Source organism: Hirundo rustica, chromosome 10, assembly GCF_015227805.2.
Source record: "Hirundo rustica isolate bHirRus1 chromosome 10, bHirRus1.pri.v3, whole genome shotgun sequence".
Taxonomy (NCBI): Eukaryota; Metazoa; Chordata; class Aves; order Passeriformes; family Hirundinidae; genus Hirundo; species Hirundo rustica.
Window position 1 is genome coordinate 8457957 of NC_053459.1, and position 12261 is coordinate 8470217.

At 58.8% G+C, this 12261-nt stretch overlaps 1 protein-coding gene across 4 annotated transcripts in view; it reads right to left on the reverse strand.

The window, feature by feature from the left end:
• The window catches only part of PAX3 (paired box 3), a 76575-nt gene extending 72125 nt beyond the window's left edge, over window positions 1-4450 (reverse strand). For 2 of the 4 annotated variants that reach the window (XM_040074096.2, XM_040074098.2), the window contains exons 1-4: window positions 4271-4450; window positions 3156-3391; window positions 1588-1717; window positions 780-914 (exon numbers count right to left, since the gene is read on the reverse strand). In XM_040074096.2, the coding sequence (XP_039930030.1) occupies window positions 780-914; window positions 1588-1717; window positions 3156-3391; window positions 4271-4355 (586 nt within the window). In that variant the 5' untranslated portion in view covers window positions 4356-4450. The remainder of the gene's footprint in view (window positions 1-779; window positions 915-1587; window positions 1718-3155; window positions 3392-4270) is intronic. The other 2 variants (XM_040074099.2, XM_040074097.2) reach the window with 1 other exon arrangement.
• Window positions 4451-12261: the final 7811 nt, after the last annotated feature.

A 12261-nucleotide genomic window follows, 5' to 3' on the forward strand; every position in this document is an offset into this window, starting at 1 on the left:
CCAAGTTCATCTCCAAGTGTAGATTGTGTATAGAAGGCCTTCTTTGTAAAAGCTGGAAAAGTTGTACAAATGTTTGACCAGCTCATTTGGTACTTTTGTCTCGCCTTCTCCAGCGCCTGTGCATGTGCTGGGCAGCGACTTCCACGCACAGGCGGCCCGGCCAGACCCTCGCCTGCCCCTGCACCCTGGCCCGGCCGGGAGCCAGCACGGCTTCAACGGGAGCAGCAGCTGTCCCCCCGCAGCAGCCCGTCACCTCCGCCTTGTTCAGGTTGCAACCTCCTCGCGGTCCCGGGCCAAACACCAACACATGCTCTTCCCAGCAGTTTTAAGAGCAGAAAAAAACCAAAACCTGCGTCTCCCTGCCCGGTTCAGACTGCAGAGACTTGAGGTTCCGCAGCCTTTTGCTACAACTGCCCCTTCCGTGCAGCCGCAGCCTTTCACTTGGTTGGGAAAGGAGCCCCTGCACAGCTGTGACGAGGGACTCTGTGGTGGCTCCAACCCTCCCTGCTCCCTGGTCATTGAAGGACAAACTAGCAGTGACTCCCATCTTTGTTCCAACCTCTGTGCCATTCCTGCACACCGCAGGGTCGTCCCAGCGGGGGAATGGGATACTGGGATGTGGCAGCCGGGCTGCCAGGGCTCACCCCTTGCCCTGCACCTCCCGCTGCACCGGCCCCAGGACACCCTCCGGGAGACGGGGATTGTTAGCCACCAGCACCTGGGACTGCCACCGGCCCGTCGCGGGGCTCCATGGAGAGCAGGGGCAAACAGGACTTTACCTCTTTCGCTGAGAATGCCATCAATGCTGTGCTTGGCCTTCTTGTCGCCTTCCTCCACCTCTTTTCTTTCCAGTTCAGCCTCCTCTTCCTCGCCTTTCCCAAACTTGCTCCGCAGGATGCGGCTGATGGAGCTCACTTCAGGGGGGGAGTACAGAGCTGTGACCGGCTCGTCTCCAGCAGCCCCCCGCGGCTCTCGGGCCGGCCCGGGGAGCCGAGCTCCCCCTCAGTGCCACTGGCCGGTGTCCCTCGGCCACTGCCAGTTGGGACTTGGGGAAGGCAGCTTCCCACTCCCATCCCCACGGGGGTTTCACGGGGCACCGCACCAGACTCTGGCACAGTGGCTCCCGAGAATCTCTCTTTCCCTCGAGCCCGCATGGCGGGTGGTAAAGACCCTCGGACACCTCACAAATACTGCTCCGGCTCCCCGTGCCTCCCGTCCCATCCCGCGAACAACGCGCCGGCACAGGGAGCTGCTCCCCAGCTCCTGCTCCCCAGCTCCTGCTCCCCAGCTCCGGCTCTCCGGCAAGCCCAGAGCCCTCCTGCGGCAGCAGCCCGGAGGGGATGGCGGGGAAGCGTCTGGAGGAGGAGGGGAGAGGGGTGCAGTTGCGATTTAATTGAAAACACCCCGCCGAGAGCAGGATTCCTCCCGGGACGCGCCAGAGGTACCGCGGGCTAATGCCGGCCGCTCCGCGGACACCGGTCCGGCCCGGGGCTCCGATCCCGAGGGGACGGGGCTCCCCCGGGCACCGCGCTGCCCTCCCCGGGCCGCCCCCGACCCTTCGGGACCCTCCGAACCCCCGCTCCGTACCTGACGGCACCGAGTTGCGGTCACACACCCCGTCCTTCAGCAGCTTGTCCCGGATCTCCCAGCTGAACATGCCCGCGTTTTCCCGCTTGTATTCCTCGATTTTCTTCTCAACATCCGGCGTCGTCACCTGCTTCAGTAAAGACAAGGCGAGCGGGCACAGTCTGTAGGGCCGGGGGAGCCGGGGCTGCCGCCGCCAGAGCCCCGGGGCGGGAGGAGCCGCCCGCGCCGTCGGCAGCGAGAGCCGACACCGGCCCCGCTCAGAAACGCGGATCGAAAACCCCCGGGCGCGGGCAGGGTAGAGTACGAGGGGACACAGAAGGTAATAACGGGCAACATAAGACGAACACACTCCGCGTTAAACGAAACGTCCCAGAAAATCCCCCGAGGTTACCGGGAAGGTGGGACAGAGACCTCGGCATGGAAATCCCCGAATTAAGCAGCACCGGCTGCCGTGCGACCGAGAAAATACCAGGTCGCGACCAGCGGAGGACTCCGGGCAACGAAGCTCCAGGTCAGTAAAGTTTCGGCTGAACAAAGTTTGCAGCTCCGAACAAAAACCAGGGTAATAAAAACGCGGAGAGGTTCGAGTTACCGGAATTTTTCTTCGGTAGCCTCGTGATTTTAAAATAAATCGAAAAATCAAACAAAAAGGACGATCTCCCGGCTGGTAATAGCCTTACGTTTGAGTAGCAAGCTTATTAAAAAATTACCTCTACTCCTAATACAGAAAGAAAAAGTTCTGGCATCGGCTCGCTACTTCAGAAGAATCAGAGAAGGGAGGGGGGGAAACTAGCAACAGCTTCCAATAAGAATTCAAACCTTTACTTTAGTGGGGAAAAAAAAGTTAGAGAAGGAAAGCCTGAACTTGGGGGGAAATTTCGTCTCCATTATTGTCAGCACAAACTTTTCGGTAGCGTAGCAAGAAACACACGGAGCTCTAGAGCAGAGAGAAAAAGTAAACAGAGCAGCAGAAGGAGCAGTGAAGAGACGGATAGAAATACAGTTCGTTTTGTGGCGCTTTGCACGAAAGCGGGGAGGGCCCGATCCAGCCGTGCTGGGTCAGCTCCACCACCGGACCGACCGCGTCCCCGTCCGTCCCTCAGCCCTGAGCCCGCCTGTGCTCCTGCGAGAAAAAAATGAGCGTGGGGCACGCGGGGCTCTGGGAAGCCAAGCCTTCAAAATAATACCCTTTTCGCCCTATTTTCGTTTGAGGTTTTTTGTGGGGTTTTTGTATTTGTTAAGGGTTTTTTGGGGTTTTTTGTTTGTTTGTTTGTTTTTAATAGTATTTCCTTAATTAAAAATATATTATTGCCAAGAATTCCAACAATACTTTCGAAAAGTATTCGGGAACTTTGAGAGCAACAGGCGGGGACTCGGCAGGAGTGCTGTGCCCCGTAAGTGTCTGCACCCACCCCCGGCCTCGCACGGTTCCCCCCGGCCCTCCCCGGTGCCTCCGTCCCTTCTGGAACCCCCGGTGCCGACCAGCCTGGGCCGTGTCCCGGTCGGAACTCTCTCTCAGCCACCGCGACCGGGATTTGCCCCGTTCCGGGCAGGCGGGAGGGGCTCACCTTGGGCTTGCTGCCGCCGATGGCCCCCGGCCGGATGGAGCCCGTCTCCTGGTACCTGCAGAGAATTTTGGAGACGCAGCCGTGGGACACTCGCAGCTGTCGGGAGATGACACAGGGCCTTATGCCATGGTGGGCCATCTCCACTATCTTGTGCCGGATATGGTTGGGTAAAGGCCTGCCATTGATAAACACTCCTCCGAGCTGATTGACTCTGCCCTGGCCTAGAGGGGTAGAGACTAGAAAAGGAGGGAAGGGAGGCAGGGGGGTAAATGGCGTTAACGTCTCCTTCGGATCCTGCTGCGTCTTTTTTTGTTATTGTTGTTGTTCTTGTTATTACCGTTTTGTTTTGTTTTGTCGTTGCTTTGCTATAAAGCAACTCACCCCCGCCCGCCCCGCCGCGCTCCCGGGACCCGCAGCTCCCGGGGAGACCCCGCCGCCGGCCCGGCGGGCAGGGGAGGGAGGCGGCCGTGGGCTTCACCTGTTGCACTCAGCCGGAGCCGGCGTTCAGAGCCCGCCTGACTACGGCGGGGAGCGGGTAGCGGTGCGGGAAGGCCGCAGTGTCCCCGGCGGAGCGGGGGCCGGCCCGGCTCGGCCGCCCCGGGAGCGGCGGTGGGAGCCGAGCAGCCGCCCGTGCTCCCTCGGCCAGCGGCCTGGCTGTCCCCGGCCTGCGGGGCCCTCGCACCGCCGCCACCTTCATCAAGAGCGGCCGCTCGAAGCGGCCCGGCGCTGACCCACGGCTATGAACTTCCTTTCGATTCGCGTTGCCTTTACGCGAGTTTAATTTTTTGCCTAACTTTTTCCCGAACTTTAGGCTCCCCAAATCCCCACCCTTCACTCCACTAAGAGAACCGGGGCCGGCTGCGCCGCCGACCTCCCGCTCCCGGGACGGGCCGCTGGCAGGGTGGGTGCGAGGCCGGAGCCGCCGGCTGCGGCGATCCGAGCAGTGCCCATCCTGGGACAAACCCTGCCGTGACAACCCAGGGGGAAGCCGAGAGGCTGTCCTGGAGCCCTCCGTGCGCCAGTTCTGGCGGCCCGGGAGAGCCGCTTTGTTTCGGCGTCCCGGCACGGAATTACCATCCCTTTCCCGACCGGGAGCAGCACAGACGCGGCCTTACCTTCCAGCGGGAACCCGCTGCGGGGATAGTTCTGCCCGGCCCCGGGGCGCATCATCCTGGGGACAGCTCCGGCCAGAGTTGTCATCGCGGCGGCGGCGGCCGGCAGGGTTATATCCAGGTGAGGGCCGATCTAGGGGAGACCCGCGCTGTCAGCGGGCCCCGCCGAATCAGGAGCGGTCCCGGAGGGGGTGGGGGATGCCGCCGAGGGGCGGGGAGGAGGCAGCTCCGCCGCTGCCCCTTTGTCAGTGACCCGCGCTGCCCCGCACCGGGAGGGCAGGGGCCGGGCCGGAGCCCCGGCTGGGCGCGGGGAGGGCGGGGGGCGGCGGGGCGGGGGGGCCGCGGCCGTGTCCCCGGTGCTGCGGGGAGCGGCGGCCGCGGGGCCGGGGGCATTTATCGGCTCCGTGCCCGGCGCGGCTCGGCGGCGGCGCCTCCGCGATTGGCCACCGCCGTCCGGCCCGGCCGCGCCGCCCCCGCTGATTGGGCGAGCGGGCGGCTCTCGAGCATCGCCCCGGCCCGCGCGACGGCGGCGCCGCCGGACCGGGACCGCCACCGGCACCGGCACCGGGCCGGCACCGGCACCGCGCGGCTCGACACGCCACGGCGGGACGCGGCGCGGCCCCCGCTGACCCCGCGGGCACAGCCGCGCTGGGCCCTTGCCCCGCAAGCAGAGGGCGGCCGGCGATGGGGATCTACTCCGTGCCTCGACAGCCGCCCCAGCCCCGGGAGAGAAGCACCAGCCCGGCCGGCCTGGACATCGCAGCCCTCAGGACCCCTGTCACTGCGGGACTCCGCGGGACAGCCCCCGCCGGGCTGCCGTCAAGCGTTTTTTCTCCTGGCTCCGTTCCCCGAGCACCAGCGGCAGGGTGGGGGCAACAACCTTTTTCATTTTAAGGGGGAAAAATTGCTTCTTCCTTCATTCTTTCCTTTTACTTATTTACTTTGAACCGAAACCTCTCTCCGTCCAGAAGAAACACCTCTGGAACAAACGATGCTCACGGTTTTGAAAAGAAGAGCTGCCAGTGAGATCTCCGTGGGGATGTCTGCTTTTAAAAACCAGTGGGACGAGGGTGTCCCTGCGTTTCACGCGTGTGCGTGAGCGTATATATTTGTATGGGTGCGAGGCGGTGCGTGTTAAAGCCTTACTAACAAGCGTTTGTTCCCAGGAATTTATTGTAGTATTCAAACTAAACTGCTGGAAAAATAAAAGAGGTAAAGTCTGCCTCGGAGCTGGAGTGCCCACAGCAGGATATGACGCCAGGAGTGTTGTAAAGACTGTCTGTCCTTAGAGAAGGTACCATTGTGCACGGCCTTTTATTTATAACTTGGTAAGTGCCAGCAAACTCGCCTCCTTTACACTCCGAAGTGCCAGCCCGGCTTTCCACAGGGCTCTTTATTTGCAATCGTCTATTCAGGAACTGTCACTCCCGAGCTTCAAGTTATTCAAGACCTTAATCAATCAAAAGGATGAGAATCGCTCAGGTTTCTTCCTTTGAAACGAAGGGGAAAAATGTTTTCTGGGCTCCCAGTCCGCGTTCCCTTTACGAGCCGGACGATCGTTGCGGGGCCGGGGCTGGCCCCAGGGTGGGCGGGGGTTCGCGTTATTTAGGCAGAAATCCGGACCCTTAATAATAAGCGAACCGGCCGCCAAGGCACCGGCAGCAGCACGGCGCGGCCCCGGGGAAACTCGGAGTTTGCGTCGGGCTCCGCTCCGCGATGGGGGGCGAGGGGTCCGCGGAAGAACCGGCACCCACTGCACGCCGGGGTGGCTCTGGCCCGCGGTCCCTCTCCCTCCGCCCCACGAGCCGGCCACCGAAGCGAGTGGTTTCCCTCGCTTTCAAACGCACACAAACAGATCCAAATACCGGGTGCTGCCCGGGAACGCTCCCGCACCCCAAGAAAGAGGCTGGCAGGAAAAGTTCGCACTCAGTGAGAGTCAGAGTGTATTTCACGAAGCGTTTGTGTTCTACAAACACTCCGGTGGTCGGAGCTCTGGGAAACCCGTTAGCCAGCCCTATGGGAAGCCAGTCCCGTGAGAGCCGGGCCGAGCCGGGCGGTGGAGCCGTGCGGCCCCAGCCGTCGCTCCTCAAAGCACGCCTCGCCACTCGCCACGCGCCTCTTACTGCAGGGAGGAAGTCGGTAGAAGAGGTATTTAAATAAAGAGATGAAACTTTTAGGGTTTCATCTTTAGGGTTCAGTCTTCGCTTGGGAACCCCGCGGAGGGGAGCAGGGCACACGAAGCCCACCCGGCGCTAGCAGCATCCCCGTGGCCGCCTCGCTCCCCACCGGTACAGCTGCGGCTCCGAGCAGGGGAGCAGAAACCCTTCCTACCCATCGCGACGGGTGTCTTGTGATGCTGTGGGCAGTAATCCTCGTCCACGCGAGGAGGGGTGCGAGCTGGGACTTTCTCGACCCCTCACCCGCAGAGGAGGAGGAGCGGAGCCCCTCATCCCGGCAGGAGAGCCAGCCTGAGCAGTGTTTTTTTAGCTGCCTTGCCCCCTCCTTTAACGACGTGCCTCCGTGTGCGTGCCGTGTGTTTTTGCGTGGAGCCAGCGTGGCGCCCGGAGCCTCCTCGGCGGGTCCGTCCCGTGCCGGCCCTGCCAGAAACCGGCCCGGGAGCCCCGGAGCTGCCGCTGCTCCTGGCGATCGCTGCCGCCCGGGGCCGGGGCAGGGCCCTGGACGCTTCCCCCGACAGGGCTGGCGGCTCCCGCAGCTCCAGCTCCCCGTTCCCCGTTCCGCGCACGGCCCCGTGGGGCTGCCGTGGCTCCCGCCACCCCAGCGCTTCCCCGCAGCCCCGAAGCCGAGCCGCGCTTCCCCAGGACAGACTCCCGGGCCGGGCTCGCGTGGACGGCAGGGGAAAGCGGTGTGGAACCCACCTAGTCTCGCCCTCGTGGTCCTGCGCTACCAGACACCGAGTGACCCGCGATGAAACAGCCTCATCTTCCCGCACGGGAACTGTGAAAAATTCGAGGCAAAAAGATTAGGCACGAATGCCTGGCCCCGCTCCTCCCTCCCCTCCTCGCCCCCACCCCCATATTACAGTCCTTTAGGCCAGCAGAGATGATTTCACGGTTTTCCAGTGGAAATAGCTAAAAACGCTCCTGCTAATTACAGAGCTCTTCCAGGCCAGGTGCACTTTTAATTGGATTAGTAAGTGCTCTATATTAAACCTGCAGCACATCAAATGGACAGTGAAAATTAGAGCTATTAAGAACACAGGCAATCATTTCTGAACGATAAACAGTGCTGGTCTCCCCTCTATTAGAAATAAATCAATTACACTGTTTCCGGTTGTGCGCGCACAAATTCATTTCTCGTACGGGGTAGCGAAGTCCCCGGCTATTTCCAAGAGAGGTGGAGAGGAGACTACGGTTTGATACATAGAAACGGGAAAGGAAAGGAAAGGAAAGGAAAGGAAAGGAAAGGAAAGGAAAGGAAAGGAAAGGAAAGGAAAGGAAAGGAAAGGAAAGGAAAGGAAAGGAAAGGAAAGGAAAGGAAAGGAAAGGAAAGGAAAGGAAAGGAAAGGAAAGGAAAGGAAAGAGTAGGAGAGAAAGAGAGGAAAAGGGAGTGAGAGGAGGGAAAGAAAATCGAAAAACACCAACACCCTAAGAAAGAACGAAGGAAGTCAAGACTGGTGTAACTATTGAGTATGGACGCCTGTAACCGCTGTTTCGTACTCCCCGCTGTTCTCGCCATAAACACCTCAGAAAGAAACCTCTGGGTTTGGATCTCTCCGGCCGAGGATACTCTCGGGGCTGCCCGACTGAGCTTTACCCGCTGCCTCACGGCCTTCCCTCCACACAGGTTTCCCCCTTTCCCCTGTCCCACAGAGCGAGCTGGTGTGCGCCTTTGGGGGACCCTCTACCGCCCGGGCAGGGCAGAGGAGCGTGTGCCCTGCGGGATGGGGAGCTGGGATGCGGGGCTGGCGCTTCCAGGAGCCGCTGTGGCACCGCGAGCGTGTGCTCCGCGTTAGGAGGGTCCTTCCCCACCGCAGGCCAGGCGTGGGCGGCTGCGAGCGCTGCCACGGACCAGCGGCGCGTTAAGCCGAACCGCTACGGACGGGTTCGGAGGAGAGGGACCCTCGTAGCACGGCGTGCTGTACAATGCCACAAAAGAGAAACTTCAGCGCTGTTCGAGTAACTGGGCGTCAGTGTGGTATGAACGGCTATTGAATCCCCTGCTTCGAGAGGGGACGCGATGGGGAGTGCCGGGAGTGGTGGGACAGGTAGGGAGGCAGCAGGTGCGGGCATCCCGCGACAGCCCGCCGGCGGCCACAGCGACAGGCAGCTCCGCAGGGCCCAGTGTCACCCTCAGAAACAAGCTCCGCCGTAGAGCCCTCCGAGGAAGGCCGCTCCGCACCCTGTTTTCGCACATCAACCCTCCCGGTTATGGACCCAGAGGTGTCCGGGGACGTTACTCGTGGAGCCGGGGGTTGTGAGGGATGGAGGGAGCCCCGCCGCCGCGCTCTGGGGCAGCCACCCGGGAAACGCGGCGGGACGCGGCTGCGGGATCAGAGGGAAATGGAGATGGGATCAGCGGGACGCTTCCCCGGACGCCGGGCTGTAAGGCTGTGAGGGAAGCAGCCTTAGTTTAGGAGGAAATATACTCTCTCGGACAGTTCCCCGGCGCACAGAGCACCGCGCTGCGGGGGCAGCGGGCCGCCCGAGCCCCGGAGAAGCCCGGAGCGGGGGCCGATGCCCTGGGAAGGGCCGAGCTGGCGGTGGAGCGGGCAGGAGGGGCTGACTCCTGGGCTGGCACCTGGGCCCAAACCTTAGCAATAAATCGACACAAGTAGCCTAAAGACTAATTATTTTTAGTGAGGTGGGTTTTTGGTTTTGTGGGGGGTTTTTTGTGTTTTTTTTATTTTTATTATTTTTGGGTTTTGTTTTGTTTTGTTTTTGGTGGCAGAAACATAATACTATTTGGCAAAAAAAAGAAATTACCAGCAAAGGGCCAGGGAGATTAACATTTGGAAACTTATGAAATGTAATCTGCATATCCAATTGATTCCCAGCATATCAGTTGAAAGGATAAAGATGTGTATCTCCATGATGGATATTGCATTAATAGGCACATAAATAAAGGTTGAAAAGTCATCACTGAAAGCTTTGAACCTTTTTCCATCGCTTTTATGTCCCATCCGCAGGTTTCAGCACCATCTCTTTTTTTTTTTTTTTTCTCTCTTTTTTTTCTTTTTTTTTTTTTCCTTTTTGAGTTGTTACATTTTCATTAATTTACAGCCACGGTGCGCCTGACGGTGGGAGAAGGAGCAGCACAGTACGGGAGGAGGCTCTGCAGAAGGCCAGGAATAGGGGACAGAACACCCCGGATGCCCCGAGACGAGTCCGGGACCATTCTCCAGCTCCGCTGACCGGGTGGAGGGGAAAGGAGGGCACCCTGCCTCTGCCACTCCTGAGGACACAGTTTCCCCCGAGGGTTGCATCCTCGGGGATCGCCCGTGCCAGCACCACGGAGGGAAGAGAAATCTGGAGGGTAACGGCAAAGCACTTTCGTGATGGGAAGATCCGAGGTAGAGCTCATCACAGGGGCCCCGAAAGGAGCCGTGAGAAGGAGCAAACAAACGTCCAGGGGGTGGGAGGTGATTCCGGGAAGGGCAGAAATCCATCCCCCGTAACCGGCGAGGCTGCCCGTGGGCTAAGACTGAAACACTTAACCCTACAAATGGCTCACTTTGCGGCACCGGCCGCCCTCTGTCTCCCCGTAAACTGGCAATAAATACAACATGTATTTCACTAACTCCTCACCTTTCTGATTGCTACCAGATCCCGCAGTAAGCGACACCACAGCTACCACTGCGCACCGACACGTGCCCTCCGAGCCGGGCCCGGGGCACACCTGCACTCCCGGGGCTCCAGCGGCCGCGGGCCCCGCACCGCAGCGCCCGGGGCTCCTTCCAGCGGCCGGCGAGGGACGGGCCTTCCCTGCCCAGGGACGGGAGGGAAAGGCGGTGTCACCCATCGCTCTATGACTTTAAAGATCACCGTGGAGTTTCGGGTGCCTGTCTCGGCCGTGCCCCGCCGTGTCCCCGCCGGGAGGGCAGCGCCGGCGAGTCACCTACGGGGAACGCGCGTCCTCCTTCCACACCGCCGCCGTGCTTAGCGGCCCCGCTGCAAAACGAGGCGTCTAATCCTCCTTAATTACTAGTGAAAACACCGGAGATTATTCATTCCAGCAGTGTCACAATGGATTTCCACAGGGAGTTTTACTGCAGCAGAGACCAGGAGGCTTTAGGAACCCGAAGCTCGGACCATCAGATACATTTCCCTGAGGAATGAGGGGTTTGCACAGCGGCTGGAGAAACGAGGAGCACCCATGGCCCTGCGCGACCCACTCCGGGTCTGCCAACAGATAGGCACCGGCAGGCATCCAGCACTCCATCACAACGGACCCAAATGTCTCCTGGGACTTTCTTACTTCCCTCCCTGCTTCCTTGCCCTCCGTCCAATACGATGGAGCTGGGAATTTACGATATTAAGGGAGAAGCAGCGCTCCTAGCACAGACATTGAATTCATTAACCGGTATTTAGCCCACAGCTATATGATTTCATCGCTTATTCTTTTAAAGATGAACTGAATTAAAATTTGGGAAAGGATAAGCAGAAAGAGAGTGAAAATGAGAGAAAATGAGAAAGAAGGAAAGAAGGAAGGAAAGAAGGAAAGAAGGAAAGAAGGAAAGAAGGAAAGAAGGAAAGAAAGAAGGAAAGAAGGAAGGAAAGAAGGAAAGAAGGAAAGAAGGAAAGAGAAAGCACGAAGGAGGAAAGGACCAGAGAAGGGTCTTGCCGGTGCCGGGGCTTCGGCCGTGCTCTCCGCCGGCCGAGTGGGCAAGTCCCGGACCTGCGGCAGCGGGCAGGAGGCGGTCAGCTCCAGCTCCTGCCTACAGCCCCAGCTCCAGCTCCCGGCTATAGCCCCAGCTCCCGGCTATAACCCCAGTTCCAGCTCCCGGCTATAGCCCCAGCTCCAGCTCCCGGGTCCAGCCCCAGCCCCAGATCCCGGCTCCAACCCCCTCTCCCCGCAGCGGGGCTGGAGCCGGCTGATGCCGCTGTTTTGCCGTCTCCTTCCCCGCCACCCATCCCATGCTGGAATACAGGGATCCCCCTTCCCAGCTCCCGTCAGTGCCAAGCGCAGCTCGCACAGAGCATGACTGGGTTAAACAAAACACAGCGGGGCAGACAGTGCGAGATGCGGGGGCTCGGGGCGCTCTCAGCACCGGCCCCGGGGGCAGCTCCCGGAGCGAGGGCAGAGCTGGTGCCCGGCCTCGGGCCAAAATTGAACAACTGCCCGCACAAAATAAAGAAATTAGGGTGTTCGTTTTTTGTTGTTGCTGTTGTTTGGGTTTGTTTTGTTTTTTTTCGGGGGCAACCGACCCAATTAATATCCGGACTAATAGTATCAGTGGCCATTACCGAAGACAGGCTTTTCTCTCCCCTTTAGAAAGTAAGTAGAAGGAACTTCCAAACTAGAATGCCACCTATTTGCCAAGCAATATTGATACTTACATAATGCAGGGGGATCTAAATTTATCCTCTCTAGAAAGGTTTGCCACCTAACTAGAAGAAAGTGTGTTTTCTATTTTATGGTTTCATTTAATTTACTTCGGAGTTTTCAACAGTTTCAGATTTTTTTCTTTTTCACAGTGGAATACTTATTTTCTCCTAATATTAACGATCCAACTAACAAGTCCTTATTTTCCATATGGAAACTCAGCTTTATTATTGTTCATTATTGTTCAACGCCACTTTTTCTAAGTCATAAAAAGTTTCATTCTTCCCATTTTACAGGAAAGAAAATTTTGATCTTCATCTCTCTTTTTATTCCTCAAATTTCACTCACAAAAACACACAATTAAACAAACAAACAAAACTTCAACCAAAACCCAAATGCTGTTGTTGCTATTTATTACTAATAAAATATCACAAAATAATAACTAAAATGGATTTGTTAGATTTTGCTAAACGGTTAAACAACTTAGAGGT